We start from the raw sequence: 27714 nt of genomic DNA on the forward strand, positions 1-27714 counted from the left end.
CATCAGCAGCCCAAGCACAGCTCCCTCTGTTGCCTCCTGCCTAAATCAAGCCACCCCCTGACTAACGAACTGAGCACTTCTACATAGGTGTTTCTATCTGCTGTGGCATCCTCATATGTACATCTACAGAAAGATTTACCTGGCACTCCAACATGGTTCTCCACACATCGGATGTAATTCTGGGCCTTGGGTGGGAGGTCCTCCCATTTTCGTGCACCGGTTGTGTCAGTCTTCCACCCAGGCATTGTTTCATACTCTACTTCCACCTTCTGTAGTATCTCCTGATTAGCTGTGGGAGAACAATTTTTATCACAGTTGATTTTAGCGGCTCCACCTTAAAAGAACACACCTAATCATTCTTGACTAAAAAAGTCTTTTGACAACATTTAAAATCCGACTCATTAAAAAAAAACGGTATTTCTACCGATTGGTTCATCCATTCATTCTTAAATTAGATTAAGTTACGTTACTTTGGAAGGTAACACTGATTCAAGAGGATCCAGGAATCCCGTTTCCTCCTCTAAAAACTGTAGGATGCACTCTGTGTTGTCAGAAGACTATAGTAGTACTTTTGAGGAAACAAATTATTTGAAGTTTACAGGAGTTCCACCTTTTGGTTCCGATTTGCACATAAAAAAATAGAAGTCCTCCTGTAGACAAGACACTACTGTCTCAAATGTTTTTATCTTTAAGGAACAGAGTTAAATCAGGCCTGCTAAAAACTTGTATGTCTGCAAACTTTTCCCCACTGGAATCCTCGCTGTGTCCACAGCCAGGAACTACCACCAGTGGTGGGAAAGCTGGTCGCTGCCAGCCCTCCCTGTGCTTCCGGAACCCCCTGACGGAACACACCCCTCATCGTGGCACAGACTGTTACAGGTTATCTTGAAAATATTGTTAATGTAAGAAAATGACACATTATTACATCTCAAAAGTTTTCACATCAAACATATTGAGAGGCAATATATATTTTTATTAACCACAATGTTGTTGCTGTTAATTACAGTTATATGAGGGTAGCCCATAAGCAGCTTTATTCTGCTTGTATCCGTCTCATTTTCGCACAGCTCAAGTACTGCTTATAATTTCTACTTTACTTCATTAAAGGCTGTTACCAGTGATACACAGTGGCTGACTTGAGTGTTGCTGACTTTCAGACCCCTGGTGTTGCCAATGAAAAAAAAAAAAAATCTAATGGGACAAGACATAGAGGCTCTAACACAAGATTTCATTTGCTTCTTGTCATCATACACAGAGATGTGAGGTGAATGGAAAATGCTAATGCACTGGTACAGCAGTTTTTGTACTGATAGAATAGTTGTGCAAATTTCTATGGAAGTTCTAGCAAAAAAAGAAATCAAGCCTGATTTTAAAAAGCAGTCTTTCCCAACAGGTACGACTTAACAGGGAGGAAAGAGAAAAATGAACATAGCTCCTTAACAACATACCTGGAAAATACGGAATTCTTTTTCCACCCAATTTGTAAGCAACACCGATTTTAATCTCATCAAGGACATCAAGAATATCCAGTTTCGTTAATGCCAAACTGTACAGAAAAACATCAGTTAGAGTTACACATACGATGAATCTTCTCTTTAACACCTTCCACCTGTCTTTTTTTTTTTTTTTTTTTCTTTCTAGCTTTGTATTCATAAATCCAGCTCAGGCAACACAGCAAGCAGAAATACACAAATACATTAAACTATGAACACTGGTAACTGAATTCATTCCTCTGGGCTGAATACATGGCCGAGTTACTAAACCATTTCCAAATGCCTGGCTGCTCATGCAGGTGCAGAGTGTTTGGTTCTGTGCATGAAAATGCAAGCTGACTCTGTAAAGTGGCGCTCACTGGACTCCGTTTGGGTGTGTATGATGGCACGTCACTTTTACGTCACTACTAGCGATTATTTCTGTTATTCCTACTGTCTCACAACTATAAGACAGACTTATTTACCAAATTACACTTTTAAAACAGACTTCCCGAGCATAATCTGGCTGCCAGAATCACGTACACAGTTCAGCGGGAAAGACCCCAGCCTGACTTTCAGTGCCCGGGCTGTGCTACCAGGCTTGTCGGTTTTAACGAACCTTTTTCATCTTGTGAATGAACACACTGGAACGCAAAAATGGAACCTCAAGATGACACCGTAGTATTCACTGATCAGAATAAAACTGCATTTTAAAACTAGTCAAATTCTCTAGAGACAATATGCCAGACATTGCTTGGTAAAAACCTAAGTAGCTAAAGATTTAGACGGGTATGTGCGTAACAGTCCATGCTGTATGCGCTCAGTAAGGATACAACGATTGCAACGATTAAATGAAGAGACCTTTTGGGAAAGAAGTAGCACAGAGCCAGTCCTTCAACTTTTTTGTAAGTTTTTGTCTCCCCATGTTTTTTAACTGTGACAGTTACCAGAGACGAAAAATCAGAGATGACATTGTTTTGAGGATAGAAGTGCAGTAATTGTATAGAACTGACACGGAAGGCAACATAACACCTTCCTAAAACTACTTCCACGTAAACTAGAGCTGCGGAAGTTAAATATAAATCCAAGTAAAAAAATATTTTAAAACCGCTTCTGATAAATTAATGCCCAAAGATCATCGTTCCTTTGTATCATTAGTAGCATAAATAATATTAAGTCTCAGTTTATAAGATATTAATATTCCCAGGGTCGTTGTGTTTGCATATACAAACAAGTTTGCTTGAATGCATGAGCAAGTCTACATCCTCTATAAATAAAACTGTAATGAAACTTTTGCAACTTTTTCTGAAAATACAGTTATAAATTAATGGCTTGTGATAGTGACTAGCATTTTAGCATTAGACATAAGCTAGCTTGATGGCATTATGCTCTTGAACAGTTACTTTAAGCAGCCACTTTTCCTCTAAAATTTCAATTTAACATATATTTTGAATTATAAAATAATTTACCAAGTAAATTGCTCAGTCCCAATGAAAATAAAACTCAGCCCATTAAAAGCAGTATTTGTAACACAATATTAGACTACACCTTCGTAAATAGATTGAACTCGTTGGGACTGGAATGAGAGCTGTGCCAGTTGCTGTACATTTTGTTTCATCCCACTTATTTCACTTCAAGAGGCAGTGGTTCCGAATGATGCAGATTTGGTCCTACAAGTATGATCCCCTAGACTCAACCAAAGCTCAAAACCAGCTGGTTTTAGATTACATCAGGCAGTATGAAAGCACTGGATCAAGAGCACTAGAGCAAACTGTTAGAAAACTGATATATTGATCCAACCTACACTGGCCATCTGATGTAAGCAAAGTGAAAACATACATGAAAAAAATCAGTGCTATGATAGAAAATCACTTGTTTTGAAGAAAAAAAAATATCAAAGGAATTAGGTTATTGTTAGCATTAAGACAATTCTCAGTTGCCCATTGTGAATTATTTTATTGCTTAAAACGTAACACTTTACTGGACTTATATTAATGTTACCTACATATTTATTCTGCGAAGCACAAAATTATCACTTCCAAATGTAGCGCAAAATCTGTGATGCTTACGCAGTGAATCCGTTGATCATATGAGCATATTTCAAAATGACAAGATCTAACCAGCCACAGCGTCTCTTTCTGCCTGTAGTTACTCCCCATTCGTGGCCACGGGACTGTAAAAGATCTCCAATTTCCTAAAAGGAGACAGAAAGCATGCTGATGATATTTCACTGAAAAATAGCAGGAAAACAAAATCTAGACGAATATAGGTAAATAGCAGGAAAAATATAGTTGTTCAATCCCAAGGTTTTTTGTAGGAAAAATAATTAAATTTCATTAGGAGGGGAGTTAGATGGAGAGTAAAGCCCCTCATGCACAGAATTTCTGTATTTCAATCACTAGCGTTTCCAAAATACTTCTTTATTATGACTATTTCATGTTACAAGGAGACACCTGTGTTCCTTCTTCATCTGATAGGAAGATTTCCTTGACAATTCAGCTCTGTTTCTAATTTTGTTTGCATTTATTTTCTTCACCTGATCTTCTGGCATCTATTGTTTTTGTGGGCAAGACTGTGAATGCTGGCCAATGCTTGTACAATGTCTAGGTCAACAGTCTCCTTGACCATGCCTAGGGCTCCTCGGTTCTACCACAAGATGAGACTGCCAACTCTTGCCTTTGGGCTGTGTTAAAAATGAAGAAGAAAGAAACTTTACGCTCACGATTCATAAAACTAAAGGAAATCACCAATTCATTTGAGCCATTAGAGAAAGGATTTTAGTGACTCAATCCTTCAATTAGATTCAGACCACCGACCTGGAGATTGCTGTGTGCATAGCTCATAATCGATACCCTGAGCTATCTAGTTTCTTGATAATGAAAATACAATAGACAGTTTAAAAGAACCAAAATCTCTCCCCTTCTTTTTATTGATCAGTTTGTGCATGACTGGCTGACGCACACACCACATTTATTCTTTAAATCGCACAGAACACAGGCTGTTAGGCACAGAAGTGATATCTTGTAATTTAAGCTTTCCTGCAATACTCTGACAGTTCTGGTCTACAACAAACTCCTGCCACTGAAATACACCTCGTGATATTGCATAAAGTGATGAAATCTGTTTGCACATCATTCCTTACAATAGAATTGCGGTCGCTGTAATCTAACATCATCACACTCGTGTTTCACTCCTATGAAGGAAAACACCTGAAGTTTATAATGTAATTCTCCTCTCTTTGTGCCTGTGATTGCTTGGCATTATTATTACAGTGCTTATTTAGCGTTGGTATAGCCTCACCACATTCCGTTGACCTTATTTTTTTGGCAACCGTACGTACTGCATTTTGTAACATTAAACCTACGTTAATCTGCTCAGTGGGGAAGGCTCCAATTCCCACGCGGGTAGTATACGCCTTCACCACACCGTACACATCACCCACATGCTGGGGAGGAACACCAAGCCCGGTGCATACACCACCTACGGTGCAGTTCGATGAAGTCACGAAAGGATACGTGCCTGTCAGAAAAAAAACACAACAGCACAACCCCGTTTCAGCAATGAGGAGAAACAAAGACTGATTTTCCTTTATGAGCTGAAAGGAGATTTTCACCTCTACGTTTGGCTTTAAAGCTAAACCGAAACAGCAGCCAAAGAGCAGGGCAAATCCTTCTTACTACATGTGCCTATTCTGCTTTTAAGGGAAGAAATTAAGCTTTTCTTCCTCAAATTGCTTCCTCCTGTAGTGAATAATATGTATTTACATTTCTAAAGCTCCACAGAAATCCCTCCAAAATGAAAGATTTTTTCCACTGAAATAGCTGACTTATCCTGGCAATTTGTATAGCGCATTATCTGTGAGCAAGACAAATAAGAAAATACACTACTTTCTTATACTTGAAGAGGTATCAAGTATGTGTGACCTGTTTCAATGTGTAAGCTTCTCCGCATTCATCCTCTGCAACTTTCACTGAGGGATTGCCCACAAGGGAGAAATTGAAAAGAATCTCAATACTACTTCCATTAGGCACTGGATCTATTACAGGATGCTACTGCTGTTTAAAGCTTTTTTCACTGTCCTGCGTACCACAGAAAGTATTTCCGCAACATCCACAGAGAGCCTGGTGTGAAGTTCACAGTGTGACGTTCCCAGTGCTCTACACAAGTAGCTCCGCGTATCTGCAGTGAATTTTCTAAGCCTTCAGAGCTTATTCATGGTCTCTAGACTGTGACTCTGGAATGGAGCATCTCTCCAGTTCTTCATTTCACCTTCATGGAGTCCAAAGCAGTTTAATTAGACTGTTTGGTACAAGGGCAGAGCAGGATTCAACTGAAGAAGCTGGACTTACAGGTTACCTGCACCAGTTTAATCTTCCCTCCACTGCAGAGGAATTAATTCAGCAGCACTGCAGTGGGTGCCTGCAATGTACGGCAATGTGCACACACATTTAGAAGTAATAAAGGCAAGAATATCTGGAGTGAAATTTTAACTCCACTGGAATAGACTTCAGTAAAAATCAATATTCAAACCCTAAGCACTTCATCCTGTTCATGATGCAATCTCTGCCTTACTGTGCTTCACTTTTGGGAGATCTGTTCCCATTACAGGAAAGACTATTTTGTTTCTCTATTTTCCTGCTGTTTATAAAAATGATATAAACTCAAATGAAAATAAAATTAATCAAAATAAAACTAACCTCTTAGGCATTAAATTTAGAATTTAACTTACCAAAGTCAATATCAAGTAATGCTGCATTGGCTCCTTCAACAAGAATCTTCTTTGGGGAGCCATGAAGAGCTTCATACATAAAATACACACCATCTCGAACCATGGGTCTTATTTTTTCAGCATACCCCTGCAAATTTGAGTAGAAATGTCAGCCTCCCCAGACAATGGCTGGAAGCAGGGAACACCATGTTCACTTTGTTCACTTGAAACACAGAACATACAGATAACTCTAAAACACCAGCTTCAATAACTCTGTTTTACCTGAAAAATACAACCATTAGCTTATCTTCTATTGAAAGCAAATCAATGTATTGTACCACCCATATAAGTAAACACAACTTGTTATGGCATTAGAATACCATAATTTCTGTAGCATTTCTATTCAGAGATGTTGTATACATACCTCATTTTGTTCGTATAGTCTCTAATATAGCATGTCTATAGTCTAAACACACTGACAGTGGGACTGAGAAAGAGTGCAAGCTCCAAAAGAAAAACCACTACTGATGAATATTAAAAAATATCTTTAAAGGTAGCTCTGAACAATTACCAGACAAAACTTGGGAAAGCTAAGAGATTTTATTAGCATCCTCTCTTCTTACATATTAATGAAAGAAGATGTTTTACCAGTGGCTCTTCTGAATTTATTTATAAAAAGACATTTTTCTTGTAACAACAGGATCTTGAAACACAGCTTCCAAGCAATTCTTCAGTAAGCATGTAAGTCTCTCAGACAGCCTCAGTCAGTCATGGCTGAAGACTACTAACCGCAAGTGTCACCCTGCGTTCTCTTGGCTACTTTAATACAAGAGTTATTTTATGTCAAAAAAAGTAAAATATTATAGGAGAATTAAATCATCCACAAAATCTATTTTAATGCCCAGAATAAGAGAACATTCTATCACAAAGCATTACTGCTTATTAAACGGTATAATGAAGATATGCTTTTTTCATTTAAATTAATTAATTAATAAGTAGTTCTGGTACACTTTTTAAAAAATTAAAATAAATATTGCTGTTTTCTTTTGTAATATTTGTTCAGTTTCAGGGAAAGTATAAGTGTTAAATCCTTACCTTTAGCTTTTTCAATTGTCCTTCTATATCTATTTCCAACGTGGGAAACATTGACTTGTATTGTTGTGCCAGATTTTTAAATCTGTAAAATATTGAAATCGTAACTAGGAAGAACATTCTTTGAGTTCATAGAACCTTTGGCAAAAACTCAGCTTATATTATATACAGTATATACAGAGAGCTATAGGGAGAAAATACCCAGAACTTCAATACCTCAACCAGTGCATTTCATAGTGTACAACATTACATTTTAAATTATGAGAAACTCTGTGAAGTACAGGAAATATACATACACATTCCTTCCAGTTTTCTTCTTCTTCCAGACAATTTATATACAAAATTCAGACACGTATTTAAAAACATCTCCTTAAAAACAAATCTGTCGGCCAAAAGGTATCACTCTTTAACATAATATTTAAATGAAAATAGTTTTACCTTGAGGAAAATTCATCAAAGTCAGAAAGGAGGTCACAAATTCGAAGACCTGTTCGTGCAGCTTTGGAAGAATATGTTGGTCCAATCCCCTTCTTTGTGGTGCCAATACTAATTAAAAAGAACCCCCCCAAAAACGTATATGCTTTAGCATAAATTTAGCATGCTTTTTTTTAGCATAATATGCAAAAATATGCTTTATACTAAGCAATTTTGTTAGAGCTCTTCAATATACCATGTATCGTGCAGGAGGAGTTCTGAGACATAAAAAAAATTACTAAAGTTCTATAAAAATAAATATATAGCAACTTTCCTGCTTCGGTGGATTTGCATAAATATTGCAGCACTAAGCCTCGGGTCTGGCTGAGACAAGATTACTTGAAACTATGTGTGCATATACATATATTATACAGTAATATTGGTTACTATACTATCCTGTGGTACTACTACATCCCTTAGCACAAACAATAGGAAACATCACAGTTGTAGCACTGCCTATAGTTGTAAATAACAAACAGTTCTGTGAGTGATCACGTTGGTTTCCTTTGGCTCATTCATACCGTTTCTGTCCCTATGAACTCTTGCTGCAGCCTATAAAATGACAGAATAGTTTGGGTTGGAAGGGACCTTTAAAGGCCATCTAGTCCAACCCCGCTGCAATGAGCAGGGACATCTTCAACTAGATCAGGGTGGTCAGAGCCCCGTCCAACCTGACCTTGAGTGCTTCAGGGATGGGGTATCTACCACCTCTCTGGGCAACCTGTGCCAGTGTTTCACCATCCTCATTGTAAGAAATGCCCGTCTTTATCTTGATGAGGATAAAAACGAAACTGTTTCCCCTACCTGCTTGCCTATTCCCATGTGCATTTTAGAAATACAGTAATTTTGAGATCTCATCTTGTATTTTAATTTTGGTTGAAATTGCCCAATGGGATCAAAAACTAATAGACTAACAGAGAGGAAAATACAGTGCGTTCACATAAACCTTTGTTCTTTCAGAAACCAGAATAATGAAATATGAATGAAGTATGACTACTGTGCTAAAGTGTAAGATTAAAATTAAAATATAAACTAATATCTCCATGAAGTGTAAGTGAATATACAATTAACAATTACAAGTGTGGAACCTAATTGCGCAAATGCTTCAGACCTGATTCAAAAGAGCATCACTAGTCTGATACCAAACTGGACCGGAAGCATCATTTTAAGGGAAACGAGTTTTGAGGATTTGGTAGGAATTTCGAAAGGTCTGTATTTGGAACATGGAAATACATAAGAATTCATACCCTGCCCTTTCAGTAATACCTCAGAGTTTGTTCACTAAGGTAAGCGGGAGAGAAGAGCATCACAGAATTAGTAACATCAGCAAGGCTCTTTAGAGATACATTGTATTTCTGTTTTCCAAAATTGCACCAACTTTTCAAATTTGCATAATTATTAACAATGTTGCTGAAAATACTTACTTTTTTCCTTCTTGTGCTTGACGTTGCACTTCCTGGAGCCCATCTACTGCCTGGTGAAAGTCAAACACTACAATGGAAAATCAAATGGACATAGTGGGAGACCAAAGGAGAAAAACATTCTTCTTTAAATCCCAGACATCTATAATTTCAAGACTCAGTGCCTTTGTTATCACTGATAGTGCACAGACCTCTCCATGTGAAAACAGAGCTAGTACTGCTTAAACATTGTGAAAACATGTAAAAAATAGCCCTTTAGCGGATACAAATTCCATCATTATGTTTCAGATACACAAGATACAAAGAAGTTGTATTAGATTCACATGTATGACCGCTCTGTGAAGTAATAATGTAGTTCAGCACCATGAGCTAAGCAATCATTTGTGAGTTTTTCCCCCCTTCAATCATCACTTACCTATATGTGCTCTATCTGATATAATCAGTCTTTTCTCCCAATCTTTTAAACCTGTCAGAAGACACAAAGAAAAGTACGATTTCAGCTGCGCTGAATTGTCAGCCTTTGAGATTTGCTGTTAGTTTTTCTATGCCTTTCTGCTAGTTTATATAGCTCCTGGTTAAGACGGTAGACAAAATGGTAAAACGTAAGTGAGCCATGTCTGTCAGCAATGTTTTTGTTAACAAACTTCTCCCATTTTTTACTTTTTCAGCATTCTCATTTTGGTATGGACAAAGATACTCACTTCTTAATGCCGGAATGCAGTCGTTTACACTCAATTCTTATTTTAAGGAAAGATTCTTGTTTAACTTGCTATATGATAAATCACTTAAACTCCATTTGTGCCTCAGAAAATAGGGAATTTATATATATAGAATCATAAAACAATTTAAGATGTAAGGGACCTTAGAAGGTCACCTTGTCCAAAGCCTCGCTCAAAGCAGAACCATCTGAGTTTATACTTGGGCACAGAAATGGGGACGCAGAAACTCTTGTGTTAAATGATCCCAGTTTGAGGTCAAAAGGAGCTCTGCCACACACTTTAGGATTTTACTTCGTATCTAATGTAGTATCAAATGCCATAAAACTCCCTGAAAACCCATGAAAAGATTGCTTTGGAAAATCTGTCTGAAGACCACAACACAATTCAAGATTTTAAGTACTGCTTTCCTCATTAAAAATCCGGAATGTTATTGCACTGAATATTTATGGTGAGAAACAAATGCTTAAAAAAAAAGTTAACCTGGCTGCCAGTATAAAGAAAGGTTAAAAATTACTCGGTACAAACCTTTCTTTTCATTCTTTTCAGCTTCTTCAAACAGGCCCGGTAAATGTATAACCACTCCATTACCTTTGGGAATATAAATGATTTATTTTAAAGCAAGAAATGAAATACTTATTCTTAGGATTTAAGACACGTAAACAGTTGCTGTCTGAAATTTTATTTAAAAAGTAAGACTAAGTTTCTCACATTTCGCACAAAGTGATCTTGAGAATTTTTTTGGATAAATCCTCATTTTGGGTAAGCAGCTACGAGCCTGCCACAATCAGAAAAAACAGAGCTCGCTTGTTTCAGATGTGAACGCCAAAGCCGGCTGAGGTAAGCGCATTCTTGTCTTTGTTTGTGACAGACTTTGCACCACGACTTCAGCCTCAATTGTTCACTCGCAGAAGCTCAAAGAAGTCCGTGGCCTTGCAACACTGACCCACAGCCTATGAGATGGCATTTCAACTTTCTTCAGTATTCACGTATTTGCTTTAAACTCAGCTCAAACTACGCTGTAATACACCAGCAATGCCTTCTCCCTGCTTCTGAGCTACAATGTAGAATCCCCGGGCAATACAGAGCATTACTGACGAGACGCGGAGGATTAGTGATGTAGTGGGCTGGAAACAGCTGCAGCTTCCTTCTTGGGAACATCAGAAATATCGGCAGGTCTGCCTCAGCCTCAATTGAGGATAACTTAAGTCATAGTCTTTACTAACTGACAAGGGAGGAAAGTGGAAAGCAGGAGAATAGGCCATATTTAGCAGAGAGCAAAACACATATTTTATAGATTTCAATCATTCATTTGGAAATTATAAAATGGAACAAAACTGCAATTACAGTTCCGTGACTCACTAAAACTTACACTAATTTCTGGCACAGTCTGTGTACGTTTTATCTGTCAGAAAGAATCAGAGTTTTGGACAAGCATAAGGCTTAAATTTGCGTATTGCTTGAATACGAGTTTAACTTCCAGTAAGCGATGCAAAAATTTTTATGATGCCATTTGCACCAAATAGCTTTACAGTGAAACATGAATATCCCCTTAAACAGCTGGTAATGGGAACAAAAAGGAGACTGGATGATGACCTTCCAAGCAGAGCCCTATATCCTGGGGCCTATTTCTGGAAAGTCAGCAGAGATGCCAGAGATGAATGATATTATTTATTTAGCCTAAGTGCCAGGTTTTGTGTCCTCAAAGTACAACATTTGTATTTCTGCAAGTATAAAAGGAGTGTGCAAGTAGAGGGTGGGATCCAAACTTGTACCATAACTATAAGAAAAGAACAACACAGTGGAAAGAGGGGGTTCATTCTTTCCGTTTTCTAGTAGCAGACACTAAAGTGACACTGAAGATAAAATAACTCTTCATGTTAAAGCAGTAGTGAAATAAAAGTCTAACAGCTGAAGCAAATCTGACTGACAGTCATCTATGTTTTTCTTTGCTTGCTTTCTTTGCTTTCTTTACTAGAAAATATGGTTGCAGTTACCCACCACATAGAATTTTGGAATTTATTAAATAAAATAACACTCTTACCAATAAAAGAAATTGCCTTTGGATTAATGATGCCACTAGGAAACAGGTGAAAATCATACTCTTTCCCATCAACAACCACAGTGTGGCCTGCGTTATTCCCACCCTGCAACAGAAAGAAATATCAGATTAATGGTCTTATACTACCGCTCTAAACTCTCAGCAGATGATTTGACAAGATCATCTTTTTTTGTTTATACATTCGTGTCTTAGGCCACTGCTTTCTCCATGTTATAGTTTCCTGAGATGCTGTACTATTGTAAAAAGGGCTCAGACAGGACAATCAGGGGGCTGAAGGATTTCAGCAGGACCGTGTAGAATTACGAAGTGGAACGATACCACGGAGTCAAGGCAGGACTGGAGCAGAGCAAGAATGGAGGCAGAAGCTAGAAAAGAACCGAAACTTTCTGGGAACAAAACTGGATTGAACTACCACCCACGGAGTCCTGTCTCTGACATGCCTATACACGCACATTCTTTTGGGGCATCTTCTGTGCACGGTCATTTCTTTGGCTTTAGGCCTACAACACCCAAGATGTCCTTTTGAATGGAAGCTCTCCCTGCCTACCTACCCCCAAACAGCTACTGCTTCTCTAGGTGTTCAAGATGGAAGGTCTGTATAAAGTTGGGAGCACACACAGTCTTTGTAGACTCTCCCTGACAAGGGATGTTCTTCCCAGTTAACACCACTACCGCTTTATGGAGTCTGCTACAGTTCATAGCTTATACAACCATCTATCAGACCCGAGAAAGGGAGCTGGTATTTTTCTCAAGAAACTGAATTTTCACAAATGGCTTTAGAAGAGAATGATTAGACAACACAACAACTTAGGAAGAAGCGAGTAATTCAAGGTCATCAGCTGATTTGAACAGGAACAGTAGAGTGTTTTAAAAATTAAAGATTTTCTCAACATGCTTAATGTTTGTCACTGTCCTGTCACAAGGTAACTTTTTCTCCTACTGATATGGTTGGGAAATCTGACTACTTGTCTGCTGTGGTGCTACAGGGCTTCCATTTTCCAAAATAACTACAAATCTTTGTGGATTTGATTTGAGGTCTGAATGATGCAGAAGTGTCTCGAATGAAGGCATCTGCTGGAAGGAGAACAGAGACAGTCACTAGTAATTTGCAAATAACAGTGTTGGCTGAACGAGTGGTGCTGTTATATGAAAACTCTGAGAAAGGAGAGTCGTTTATAAAATGTAATAATATAACATATAACAACTTCTTTCAGAGTTTTGTCTACTCTTTATTTACTCATTTGCCCATTTGTTTGCATGTAATACACAGGAAAATGGCAACTGACATCCCTCTCAAAACATGGATATATTTTGAAACACAACATAAGAAAATAAAAGCTACTGGTTATAAAAAACAAACAAACAAACAAACAAACTTTTTTAAGCAGTGGGATGGAGGAAAACATTAAGAAACATGCCTTTAAATATGACAAAAGTAATTCTCATGTTTTGGAAGATGCGAGCTCAACAATGAAGTTCGAACAGATAAGCTACTAAGGGAGAGCAGAGTAGGAGCCGTAACAGAAAGACTGGTGTATGCACAAATTTCATTCGATTCAGCAAACTGCCGGGTGGCTCATCCTTGGGCTGGGAAGAACTCTCAGGTGTCTTGCTACCTCAGAGCGGTAACTTGTCTGCAGAATCCTGAAGAAAGCAGAACCATGCTGGGTATTTAGCTTGCCTCCCCGACATAATCAGCCAGTTGTGGGAACCTGGATCTAGTTAAAGGTACTGAACTATCTAGCAGGTTAATAAGTCATGCAGGATGCTCCTTTACGTGATATTTAAGAGGTCTGAGACTGGATGGATTGCACTGGTTGAAACACGAGTTTGTTTTATTTCAGCTGTTTCAGGCTTGAGAAAGAAGCTAGTAACTTCTTCTGACGCAATCAGCTTTCCTTTTCTGCTTGCCTATAGGTGATGTCAAGATGGAAACTTTAAAAGAATGAACTCCTTTTAACACTGATTTAATCTCTACTACAAAACAACTTTTGCGTTTCCTGAGAAAATGGGGAATGAGGCTCCTTCAAAAGTATTTTTTGTCACTAATACTATAGTTATACTCTGCTTTTCTTAACTAACATGAATGCAAACAAATGAAATCAGGCTTGAGGACTCACAGTCTGAGACAACAGCACTCCTAAATTATAATCATGTTTTCTTGTATCCTAAAATTTTAGGAGGTGGAATATACCAGTCTGAGAACGTTTATGAAAGGTAGTTCATGCTTTTGGAAATTTCCCTGAACAACTGATACCCAGACAAATGGTGTCTCTTTCTTTAGCAAATGCTTAAAAAGGGACATTAATCAACTGTGAAAGCTGGCATACATAAAAAAACACTGAAGCACAGAAACCTCAGCAGATGTGATACATCCTTTAATTGCCAAAATCTCCAAATCCATTTTCAGTCCCTCAGGACAGACAATATAAATCAAGAATTCAGTGACAGACCTTATAAAACAGCACTTCTCTAATTTAAAACTAGTGTTGACAGCTCTGGAACTGTTTTTGTGCACTGCTCATGTTGGTCTGTGTTTCCTAAACAAGTGTCTTCCGAGTATATTTTTTACAGTTCAATTAATTACATTTTTACAAACACAATTAAAGCGGTAGCAGAGCACCGCATTGCCCAACAGACATGACAAAACTTGCAAAACATACCGCTGGTCTGATGGGATACTTTGTTTATCCTTTGATCATCTCAGTCATTTCTCATGTTTAGTTCCATAGATATTCTAGCAGCATATTGGCAGTCTAATAGCTCAGATATTAACGATACCTATTTCTTTTCTAATTTTACTTGAGTTCTGAGAGTCAATATGCAGTCTATGTCAGCCTTTCCTTTTGCTGATGAAGTATTAGGGGAATCTAAAAGTTTGTATGGGCTTAATCTGAAGATTACATGATTGAACGTGCAGAGAACTACCTGGTACACTGTAACCACAAAAACTCCCTTCTTTTCCTCAAATAGTATTTCATTAAAGTGGTGTCAACACTAACACACCTAGTGACAGTCTTCTGTGGACCATCAGCATGCTTCCACTTGGACCAAGAGGCCTATGGTGTCTCTGCTTGGCCTTTGCCTCAAATGCGGCTCTGCATAATGACCTTCCATTTAATATCCAGACCCAGCTATCAGAATCTCTGCTGTGCACCACTGATTGCACCTGAATTTTATTTATCTTTCATCAGCTGCACTTTCTTAGGTCTCCAGAGATGGTATCTGCCTTCTTTTGTGGTTCTTCAAAAACTTCTCTAACAAAGGGAACCTTAAGGCAACAACTTCTGACAGATTAATCACCAGTGCCACTTTGGCATCATCTGTACTGTCAAATGATGGTATGACCAGAAACATCAATTAGCATTCACTTCCAAAATCCGGAAACCTCAGGATTCCCATCGAACTACTCTAGTGCGGCAAGTTTTGTTCAAGAAGGAACCATTAAGTGAGCTGCTGAAGCTCCAGAAGGCTTTAACATTAACATCCACTTCAATCTGGTACCTTCCTCGCTGCTCCCGCAGTGACTCCAGCATGTTCAGTAGCAGTTGTGTCCCTTCTGTTAAGCCACTTTAATCTCTAATGACTCAGTTAAAACTGTACCAAATGTAGGAAACGAGGTGCAGGTGATTGGGGCTATCAATTACAGCAAATTGCCGCAATGAAGTGGGACTTAAGAACTAAAAAATACTAAGCATGTCAGACAACAGGATAGATACCTTACTATAGTAATACAAAGCCTTAAATATACAGCAATACTTTTTGACTGTGCAGCCATAGCTGTTGTTCTCTGTATCAGCTATATTAAAGTTTCAGAGCAGACAAATGCTTGCTTCTAGCACCTACCAACTACTGTTAAAGTTCTTCACATTTAAATCAGGCATTTAAGAAAGCAATAACTTTCACTGAAGTCATTCCTAGCCTGCAGTGGAAAATTAGTATTCAGCCATTTGAAAGTACCCACATTGATTAACAAATCCATTTTTATTAACTTTGAAGGTGCTAGAAGTTGAAGCTCTATTAACAGTATTAAGTATGTATAATTTCAATATATTTTGCCTAAGGAATGCTCTACTACCTTGTGGTGCTGCAGCTATGCTTCCTTTCCTGTTAAATCCAGCAGACCACCAGCAGCCTGGTTTAAATTCAATAACCTAAAGTGCCTGTCATTCCAGGCTGGAAAACAGACTTTAAATGAATAGAAAGAGCTGCAACATGTTGTTTTTTCAAGAGTTAAACAACAGGAAACATACTAGGCATTATTTTCAAATCAGAGTAATCCTATATGATAAAGTTGCGTTTTTTGTTGTTTTTTTTTTTTTTTGTATGTTTAAAGAATGTTTAAGTCAGACTCAGATAAAAATGGGATTTTTCTTTTTTTCCTGGAAGTTTTTAATCTATATTTCAGACTTTTAATAATCACAGTGTAAAGTTACATATTGTCCCAGTCCCCAAAGGAAATAGAGGCACTTAAGCTACCTCATAAAACATCCTAATGTTCTTTTCAGAACATTAGTTTATTTAAAAAGAAAAGCACTTCCAAGCTTTTTATGTGCTGATCTACTTGTGATATTGGATTCTTGCACTGCAATGATGTACTTTGATTATTATTCCATAGTACATGAACACAAGAACTGCATCAATACACTAAATTGAGAAGCTATTACATTTTAACAGTGTTACCAACTGTATGCTGGTATAAATGCTATCTTTCAAGGAATTAATAGTTATTATAAACAGGCTGGCAGAGGAGAACATGCAGTCTTTCTCTTTTTATAGTAGAACTTACAAAAAAGAAGAAACAAATTCACGTTCCAAAGTGCTCAGTCGTTTAAGGCTGGTGTTTGTTCTGTATTGTTTTTAAAATATTGTCTTTATTATCTGCAGTCATAACATCCCAAGGTAGAAACAGAATTTCTATTCAGAGCAGCAGTGAGGCCGTTCAGTACCCGCAGCAGGAACTCCTTCTTCCCAGTTAGCCTTATCATCCATGTTTGAATAGGAAAGAGATCCATCCCGATGCTCAGATATGTTTCTGCCTGCTCTTGCCAGCCAGCTAGCGTGCAGGAGACTGCATTCTGTGTGTGCAAGAGCAGTGTTTCCAGATGCTCTACTGGTTTCCACTGGTTAGCCCATCTTTCATTTGCTCAGTGCTCCTCACAACACCCAAACATAACTTGATTAACAAACTAGATTGATATGAAAAATCAACACAGCACATATAAAATGCCTTAAAACCTGACAATTGTTTCAAACTATAACTAGAGGATGAACAAAAAACAGGTTTGTTTCTGATGGGTCCCACCCTCTTCCAGTTAGCAATGTTAATCAGTGCAATGGGGAAAAAAATAGGAACTCATTATTGAATATCTGCAGCTGATACAAGCACCCTGAGTGGTATACCAGCAGTACGCAGCAGTCTGAGCTCCTTAGCCAATTGGTATATGCAGTGAACATATAAAATGTCATGACCAGGTTTAGAACAAATGAATTAGAAACAAAAAGGTAGGCCAAACTTTGCATGGGAGATATCTTTCCTTGAAGCATGTGGAGGTGTCTGAATACACTTTCAGTAGTGGCTGATATGCCTATGGCAAACCTTGCACGTATAAATGGGAATATCAAGTAGGAGTAGAAAGATTGTATTACCACTCCTTTTGGCAGTGGTGCAAGTGCTACTAGAATACTGTGTCCTTGGTACTCTGACAAGATTACAAGATGATCCCCTCTGGCATTATAATCTATGAATTTATCATCTATGAATTGGAATACCAGCTAGAAACCAACAGTTTGGGAAGACTGCATCTGAAAACAAATGCTATGATTCCTGTCTATCTCTTTTCACTGCAAGTGTCCCAGCTCTACTAATCCCATCCATTGATGAAGCAAAACATTTTCTGAAATTCAACTGCATCTGCAGGCCAAAGACCTCTCATCATACTATGAAACAGACTGTAAAATATTTCTTATCTGGATTGAGTAATTTTCTTCCATTTATAGCATTTCATATGTGATTCTGAATAAATAAGGAGGAGCTTTGTTACACAATTTGTTTCTTTTTTCCCTTTACAATTCAATTAACAATGGCTATTTCTAACTTACATTAGTAACTGCCTGGAACTAACTTGAATAAACGTAACTAATAAGCATTACCAGTGTAACTGGCTTTGACATGAACTTTAAAATAATACAAATCCATTGCCTTTCATCGTATTCCCCTTGATTTACACCATTGCAAGTGAGTTGAGATCACTGGTTAAAAAAAAAAAAAAAAAAATCCAACACACAGACAAATGCAACACATTAAGTGCTTTTAACACTCAGACCCTTAGACACAAGGTCACAAAATCACCTCTGTGTGAAAGCTTTTTTGTCAGATGACTGAAAGTGCTATACATTCTGGTTGGGAGGTTGATGCTACAGGTGCTTGTTATATTTTTCTTTACTGGAAGTTTTTTTGTGCTAAATTTTCCAGTTAAACTATTGCCTGATAGCACCCAACTCATGCCAACTCAGTTCCAAGAAGCTGATCATAACTTTTTTTTTTGTTTAAAAACAAGCCACTGGAAAGAGCCAGGTTAGGGAATAAAGAGAAATATACTTAGACCAGAAGAACTGAGGGAGCAGTGATTTTTAAAGCTACGGTGGTGACAAAGAACTGGATGGAACAAGTTGCAAGTATTTATCTCCTGTCACCAATCATCATCAGCCAAACCTAGTCTGCCCTGCTCTTTTTCCCAAAGAACATTTGCAGTAACAGTTCCAAGTAAGAACAACTTTTCACAGAACTGCTATGTCCGATTCCTGCATCTGTACAAGTGTGCTCCTGCAGCGTCCCTTCTCACTGTCTCATAGAATGAACAAAATCCACAGGAACCCACCTTCCCAATTAAAATAAGGATGTCTTCAAGAACTCCTGAATTCCCATGGAAGGAGACCTTCCAAAGCCTAGCGAGATAATATGATTACAAACACAAACAATCTTGAGAAGAACCAAGAAAAACTTTTGACCTTTTAAAGAAATATCTAAAGTTATTTCTAGCACAAATATAAAAAACCTGAAGCTTTTATCACATTTTGCACTAATAACGTAGTATTTTTCCTTTACTACAAAGGAAAAATGACCCTAACTTATATGGATACCTTGGTCTTCCTAAGTATCTGAAAAGCGCAACTGGAAAAGCCAGGTTTATTTCAACTCAGGTTTTAAACAGCAGTCAGTGTAGGCAAACTAGACACTCTTTAAGCTCTAGTTATTTTGTCTCAAGCTGAATTTAATGTTTTCGCAAACCACGTAAAAGCAATCTACTATGACAGCCCACTACAACAAAACACACACTTAACTCCAGTAGAAGATGTAAAGAAAGTAACAAGTTCAAGGTATATTGACAGGAAATGCTATGGGAGAAAAAGCATTCTGACTAGTGTTAGCAGAATCCTAAAATAAAGGAAATAAAACACGAAAAAGCTAGACTTGTCTGCTCATCTTTAGTCCTGTCTTCTGAAGAAGCATAGTCATATCCCTGTGGGAAGTAATATGATCCAAGGATATGAACGTAACTTTTCTTATATCTGTAAACAAGTTAACAACAGTTAGTGAGTTACAACAAGAATCAAACAGAACAGATGTCATTTCAGCTTAATTTTCAGCTGCTTTCTTTTGATGCTTGTAGAGGATAATAAATTTATCAGGCTTTATAAAGGGGATTGAAAATTAAGCTCGCTTTCTCATGGAGATTTGGAAACTTTAAACCTGACCTTCTCATACAGTATTTATAATCCTGGTGGTCCTGAGATGATCTCACTGATGCCCAAAGGAGAGGCTAGTTTAAAATAGCAGCGTTACCGTGTTGCTCTAAAGCCTAAATGATATAGTGTAGCATGTAAGTATGTATAAGCAAAATGAAAAATAAAATTTGGGTAAAATACCTTGTAAGTGACAGATTGCTGCAAAAAAAAAAGTTTCAGTTTTGAAAGGCTGGACTTCTTTACTGCGGCTAAGGAAACTACTCGCGCTTAATGAACCCTCTCCTGTGTTAAATAGTGAAATAAAACCTACTTGCTTTTTTGCAAGCAATCTTGCAAAAAAATTACTTAGGAAGAAATATGCCTGTGTGAATGTACATGTATGTGCAAATGGGATTATCAACCTTCCCAAACATTAGAGAAATCGAAAACGATAGTCCTGCAGTCACTGCACACTCATGATTCCAAGGTCAGTCTCTTCACTGAAGATCATCAAGCACTAAATCATTAGAAGATTAAAGTCTTTACGTGCTACTTTATCCTGTAGGGAGAAATTATACTAAAGATCAGGGATAAAACTCACTGAAAGGAGACACATACATGATACATACACATAGTAGCCAATAAACCCCCGTAACTCCGCATAATCATTACATAGCGCTGCCCTAATTTAATCCCCGCTGCAAATAGTTCCAGCAGCCCACGATCAATAGGGACAGTCACAACAACGTGTGGCTGCTTTGCCTTGCCATGTCAGCAGCACAACAGAGGAATAAAGGAAACCGCCTTGTCTTGCGCCTAAACCACCAAGAAAAACTTTTCTGGCATTTCTGCCATGTTTGACTTTTACTATTTGATCACTTGCCCACAGTAGATTCCCTTGCATTCCTCAAAGTACCAATCCTAATATAGATGGCATTTACTTCGCATTCATTAAAACACTAGAACAAGGAAATAAAAGAAACTGGCAATAATATGCAACAGTTATTTGTATTGTAAACTGTACCATAAGCCTCAGGCACCTCCCTTCACCATTTCCTAGGCTGTTCTCTAATGTTGCAATGGTATCTCAAACCCAAAACATTGCTAGGCTTTTCTTATGGGTTAGCCCCTCTCATTCTTATTTGTTAAGATCACTGCATCAGGAAAACCAGCCACTCTGTGGTGTGCAACTTGGTTAAATCTCTTTGGTCCAAATGACTACGAACTACTCAACCACTAAAGACCTTAACAGCAGTTTTTTCTGTTACCTTTTTCCACCTCCTCAGCTTTTCTTCAGTATCAACTATAATTTTTGTCGATCTGCTCAAAAGATCAGATGATCTCTATTTAAAACCAAAGCAATTCTTAACTTGAAAGCATACTGACTTGGATAGAGGAAATGTTTTAAAAAGTGACTGCATATTTAGTGAAAAATAAAATTACATTAATATGAGAAGCTGAACAAATTCAATAACAGCTCTTATTGCAATCACATTCTTAAAATTTGGTCTTATTTCTTCAATGCCAGTTCTCAAGGGAATGCCGATAACATCAGGCAGATTGTTTCCAGACGTGAGAAGTGTCACAGGTCTGACACATACAGCATTGGCATGGGCAGCACTGAAACAGCAGTGCCAAATGAAGGCTTGGGAAAAAAAAAAAAAAAATTCTTTAAAACCATCTTGGACTAGTCCCTGCTGCTAAACCATTGTCACTGGTTTTGGTATGAAGTGAAGGAAAGACACACATTTGTGCAGCAACTGTCTTATCAACCTGTTCAGTAACCGAGATCACTCCAGGTAATGATTATTATCAAAGGGGCTCTACTAATTTACTAGCAACACCGTTTGTATCATTCACATTGAGCTGTTGGAAAATCCTTTTCTCTTTCCTCCCCTTCAAATTTTTTATCAAATTCTATATGGGCAGTTTTCTCCAATGTTTTTGGATGTTCTGTTGAAAAACAACGTATTGGACAAGAAAACATCAGGAAAGGCAGAACTGTTTACTCTCCATTACAACGGGAATTCTTAGACATTCTTGGCACAAACCTGTACTATAAAGGAGAAAGCGTCTCATGAATAATTTACCATTATTGGCAAAGATGTATGGTACTTCTGCCATTTATGCCAATGCATGCTAGTTCCTTTTCCATTTATACCCATGAAGAACTGTACAGTGAATGTGTTCAGTAAAAAGCTATCACTACAAGTGCACCTTACATAGTCTCAGCTGAAGGAAACAGCCAGATCTGTATGATCACCAGCTGTCCTCAGTTAGCCGTGAACTTACTACAGCAGTTCTATATACGACTTTCTGGGAACAGATCTAGTTTACATGGTGCATCAGGAGGCACATCATCTCAGCAGTTGTGACAGTAGACTATTTGTTTGATCATGCTTCAAATCAGATCTGCAAAATTATCTAATGAAAACCCAGGTAGGTAAAACCAGCCACAAGCTCTAGTTTTGAAGGCAGCCACACAACGATGTATGAAGTGATGCGAGAAACATAGAGCTGAATGCAAACTGCCACTGAAGAAATCACAATCTGAAACCACTTTTTGAACAATGCCAAACCTCTCTTCATTAATATGATTATACATATCCAAATTACCTAAGCTTACACTAGGACTTCTTGTTCTAAGACACATGCTAAAAAGGCTTGGAAAAAAGTGAGGTACCCTCTTTACATCTGATACTCTATCAGTTAAAAGCTTTAACAAATGCACAAAACCTGTTTTTAAAGGGAACATCAAAATAAAAGATTTGCGGTTGAACTCTTTGTACCGTTCCCTGAAAACATACCAGGGATTAAAAGTATTATACAGCATAATGTGGCAGTTCTATGCCCCAGGAGATCACAATAAGAAAGAAATATTAGCCTCGATCGTTCTGCTCCTGAATGCCTGTTTGCTGAAAGAGCAATTTAGAGGAAAAATTATCTCCATTAACAACCCAAACATAGACAAACCTACTCAGTTCTTTGAGGGCCCTAAACTGCCTGTTGTCATTCATTTATTTAGAAACACCTTTTCTGCTTGTTTATACGGGTGTGTCCCTATGTGTCTGGTATTTTAATGAAAGCAGACTGAAAAGTTTTGTTCAGCATCATCTATAAGAATATACAAAGATCTTTCAGCCTTATTGAAACATCCTCTTTCAGCTGTACACTTGAAGCATTCTTTGTGAAATTAAATCAATTACTTCAGGTGAACTAAGATTTCATATTTAAATTATGTCACATATTTCAGTGTCACTAACGTGATAAATGAAGTGAATTATGCTGTGTATCATAATTTGTACTTAAGACTGTGTATAGTCCAAGTACTGAGAAAAACAGAAACCAACATCATCAGCAAACTCAGACTCTTCAATCCACATGAAATTAAATTCTGAAAACTCAGGAAAATTACAGAGGCCAGAATTTTAATACAGATTTTTCTTTATTCAACATATTTTGAAGCCTCCCTTATTGCTGTAAAGGATTCACTATTCCCATTTGCCTGCTTGCCTTTCTTTCCAGTATCCCAGGAAATACCATTTCATTTCCTCTGCAGCAATCTAGCTGTCACAGATTGTTTTTTCTCACGAAATCAACATGCTAAAAATACTTGAGAAATGTTTAATTATTTCCTTCCATAGAAATATTAGGGAACTACCATTTTGAGAAAGCTCTTCAAATTCAATCCTGAATTTAAATTCTACTGGAGGTGGGGGCGGGGGGGGGGGGGGGGCAGCTTTAAGAAAAGTTAGATCAAAGACTATCCTACTGTGGTGAAGAATTAATCTAGTTGAGACATTGTTTTAAAAGACATAAACATCCCCCTTTCAGTCATTCATTTGCTACCTTTCCCTACTTTCATTTCCCAGAGGACTAAAGCTGTTGAACACTGTTTCCATCAACATCTCAGAAAACACTGGACAGGGTATCAGGAAAAATCCTGATGGAACTTTTCCTGAGATTCTTTTCTAAAGTCTCTAATAAGGGAGACCTTCAGTATTTCTTGTTTAAGCAATCTATTCTAGTACATAAGTGCAACTGCACTAAGAAAGTTTTTCTTAGTTTCTAGGAAGAATATGAAGCAAGCAAGATTCTGGTCCAAATGCTGAGGGTTTTTATGGCAGTACATGCCATTAATAAAGTCCCTCTCAAACTGATTAGGCCTGCAAGTTAATCACCTACTATTAACACACTGAGAGAATAATTAGTACTGTTCACATGCTTACACTCATGCATATCTTTACTAAACAGTCCCATGTGAGTTCTAAGAGAGGCAAAAATCATACCCTATTATCTACTTGCATGATTGGCTTTGAAAGCATGAAATACTCGGCTATTAAAATGACATCTTTTTAAAAAGCATCCTCAAATTCGCATATTTGCAAAAAGCTCACTTAAATATTTTTAAAATCACTTCTCACTTAAGTTGTATAATTTTTCTACTCAAAAGTAAATCATTATTCATATTTTCCTCATTTTATGGAATGTTTTACCTTCTTCCTAAACTCTAATCCTGAAGATACTTCCATTGAGTCACTGCATTACTAATCCTATTGTAGTCTCATACAAACCGTGTGCATGCATGTATCAGTGAACACTATTCTGAAGACAGCCCAGAGCTCCTCTAGATCCACCTGCCTTCCATCCACCCTGGTCTCATCAGGCAACAGAAGGATGATCTAGATGTGCCCAGAAGCATATTAAACCACCTGAGCCGTCTAGCCTGTTGTTAACACACTAACCCTTCCCTCAGCTCACACATGCATATTCCTGTATCCTTCAAAGAGTATTGTGAAGCTGCACCTGGGGGTCATGCTTGCAAATGAGTTCTCTGGATGGACAGCAAATCAGTCTTGACAGCAGCCTCAGGGCATCCCTCAAAAGCAGGTCTAAGAAGAAACAATATGACTTCTTGCAGTAATTAGCAGTAAACCCACAAGGAAGCATTGTTTGACTGTGGCCTATATGAAATGCTTCTCCTCAGCTAAAAACTTTTAAATTTTGTTTTCTCAGCAAAGCAATTATGAGACCTGTATTTAAATTCCTAGCAACAGCTTATTGAGGGGGAAGGGGGAAATAAAGATGCAAAAGTAGCTATAGTCCTGATAATACACGTGCATCAGCTAACTTTTGCACAGTAGCTTCTCCCCAGGGTGATCTTGGGAGTTTAGTGTCCCAATTGAAAATACTTCCTCCACCTTCTAAATATTTAACTCGCATGACAGCATTTATTTACATAATATACTTAATTATACAAACGTCCTTGGATTTATCATCTCAGATTCAAGGATATCAGTAGCTTTTCAGTAGCTACCTTGCCTTTTAAAGCAGAATAAATTCCGTGGTACATACCAACTAAGCTGGACTGAACTGACTACTTCTTAATGTGGTCACATAGTTTACGGGGACAACTGAACAGATTGTTAGCTGTACTGGTTTAATACGTTCATAATTAATGTTTGAAAACAGCTCTTTTAAAAGTTGTTACTATTATTTGGGACCACCTTTGTGTCTAATTTGGTTTACACTAGGCAAATACATCGTTTTATGAATCCTTGTATTATATTCAATTCAAAAATATACACAAGCAAAACCATGTAAGATGTTCCCTGTTTTCATCAAACTGTTTAAATCCTGTACTTTTACATAACTTGTGGGGTTTGTTTTCTCCATTTTACTCACGCTCCAGTTAAAAACATTTGTAGAATAACCTTCCAGGCGTTTTGCAGGGAAATATGACCTGTCTATCCAAAAAAAAAAAAAAAGCCCCTGCAGTAAAACTTAGGAAAACTCATGAGGTTTATTAGCAGCTGGTCTTCAAGCCGGCTCATCTTTTTTTTTTTTTTTAATTATTATTATTTTTTCCCCCCGAGGAGCAACCAGCCCGAGAACACCCTGACATGTGTCGTCGTCGTCGTCCCCCCCCCCCCTCCCCCAAGGCCCCCGGGGTTTCGCTTCCCAAAACAACTCAGCGCCGGGAGCCGCCCGCAACGCGGTCCGTCTCATACCCCCCCCCCCCGCGGGCAGCGCTGCTCGGCCCCGTTCCCCCCTTCGCCGGGCGGCACGTCGGGATCTTGTGTCGCTTATCGTGAAGGGTCAGCTATTTATATTTATAGTTCAGGGCTTTTTTTTTTTTTTTTTTTCCGAGTGGCATTTCGAGGCGCAGCCGGGGAGGAGTTGGCGGGGGGGGGGGGGGGGGGGGCGAAGCACATGAGCACATGGCTGCCCCCACCGGGGCGCGTTCGCGACCCACCGTTCGCCGCGGGAGCGCGGGGAGGGGGAGGGGGAGGGGGGGAGCGGGGAAGGGAGGGAGAGAACCGCGAGCAGCGGAAGAAGGTGGAGGGAAACGTGGCTGGGGGGGGGGGGGAAGAAAGGCAGAGCAGCGCGGAAGAGAACGAAGGGACCCGCGAGGGACGCACGGCGCCGGGCCGAGGGGAGCGGGGGGCAAAGCGGGGGCCCGAAGAGAGCACGAAGCGCCAAGGGGGAAGGGGGGCGGCGGGGAGGGCCGTCCCAGGCCCGGCACCCACCTGGCACCGGCACACAATGTCCGACTCGGTGGCCAGCAGGTCGACCACCTTGCCCTTGCCTTCGTCCCCCCACTGCGCTCCCAGCACCACCGTCACTTTGTTACCGCCCGGCTCGCTGCGCGCCCGCTTCAGCCCGCCGCCGGGGTGGCTGCTGCGGTCGTTGGACGCCCGGGTGCCCGACATGGTGGGAGGGTGACTAGAGCCGCCGCTACCGCTGTTGTTGCCGCCGCCTCGCTGTGCCTGGCTCCCCCGCCGGCGCCCAGCCCAGCCCCTGCGCGCTGCCCGCGCCGCCCCGCCGCCGCCGGCCTTTAACGGCGCCGCCGCCACCGCCCGCCCCGCGCGGCGCGCTGACGTGCGGGTCCGGCTGCCCCCACGGCCGCCTCGCGCGGCCGCGGTCACGGTCATGGTCACGGTCACGCACGGACAGTCTCCTCACACACTCTCCCCCCCCCCCCATACACACACACACAGAGTCTCCACACACACACGGTTTCCTCACACACCCCCACAGTCTCCACACACACGCGCAGTCGCCACACTCACACACAGTCTCCTCACACACCCCCCCAGTCACCACACAACCCCACAGTCTCCTCACTCACCCCCACAGTCCCCACACAACCTCACACTCTCCTCACACACAGCCTCTGCACACCCCCACGGTCTCTCCACACACCCCCACGGTCTCCTCACACCCCCCACACACCAACCGCTGAACCACAGAGGCAATGGCACTGAGGCACGTGCAGCCCTGAGGCACACGTGTGACTGGGGCAGCTCGGGGGGACGTGGGCCTGTCACACGCTTGCCTGAGGCAGGCAGGCCCGTGGTGGACAGGCGGACGTTAGGCTGGGTCACGCAGGGCTGCGTCACCGCGAGGTGCGCGCACGCGAGGGTGTGGGGCGTGTGGCTGTGTCACTCTGTCCGGGGTCTGCGGCGCGTGGCTGTGTGACGGAGAGATGCCACACATGGGTCTGGGGTGTGTGGCTGTCACGGTGATCTGAGGCCCATGGGGCCGTGTCATGGGGGTGTACGAACACGTGCCGTCCTGGGGTGCATGACTCACTGTGTGATGAGGTGTGTGTGACAGTGACACAACGAGACAGACCCACGCACTGGTCTTGGGCACAGGGGCTGTGTCACTGTGAGACACACAGAGTCCTGTGTCGCTGCCAGATAGACACTGACTGGCCTGAGGAACACGTGCTGCTGTCGCTGCAAGACAGATGTTGCTCTGAGGCACTTGGGACTGTCACTGTCAGACACACAGAGAATGGCACATGCAGAGTAGCCTGACAGGTGCCCAGGTACACTCAGAGTACCACCCGTGGTACCCAACAGCCGGAGAAGGACAGGCGCACAAGCTGCTCCAGCACACACAGGTCATGAGACACAAACATCCACCCGCTGGCCTGAGCAACGCGGGCAGGCGCACTCTGAGTTTGACAGGCACACGCTGGCCAAAAATACATACGACTGTTGTTCCTGAACTGGCACATGCCCCGGTGACA

The 27714-nt window shown here is 40.0% G+C and overlaps 1 protein-coding gene across 1 annotated transcript in view; it reads right to left on the reverse strand.

Annotated features, from left to right (window-relative positions):
- The window catches only part of ADSS1 (adenylosuccinate synthase 1), a 30260-nt gene extending 3791 nt beyond the window's left edge, over nt 1–26469 (reverse strand). The window contains exons 1-12 of the mRNA XM_082484773.1: nt 26204–26469; nt 11928–12030; nt 10412–10474; nt 9583–9633; nt 9171–9237; nt 7711–7818; nt 7276–7357; nt 6202–6328; nt 4837–4991; nt 3542–3666; nt 1449–1546; nt 140–289 (exon numbers count right to left, since the gene is read on the reverse strand). Of these exons, the coding sequence (XP_082340899.1) occupies nt 140–289; nt 1449–1546; nt 3542–3666; nt 4837–4991; nt 6202–6328; nt 7276–7357; nt 7711–7818; nt 9171–9237; nt 9583–9633; nt 10412–10474; nt 11928–12030; nt 26204–26386 (1312 nt within the window). The 5' untranslated portion in view covers nt 26387–26469. The remainder of the gene's footprint in view (nt 1–139; nt 290–1448; nt 1547–3541; nt 3667–4836; nt 4992–6201; nt 6329–7275; nt 7358–7710; nt 7819–9170; nt 9238–9582; nt 9634–10411; nt 10475–11927; nt 12031–26203) is intronic.
- Between the last annotated feature and the right edge of the window lie 1245 nt (nt 26470–27714).

The sequence above is a fragment of the Vanellus vanellus genome, assembly GCF_965231255.1.
Source record: "Vanellus vanellus genome assembly, chromosome: 6".
In the NCBI taxonomy this organism is placed as follows: Eukaryota; Metazoa; Chordata; class Aves; order Charadriiformes; family Charadriidae; genus Vanellus; species Vanellus vanellus.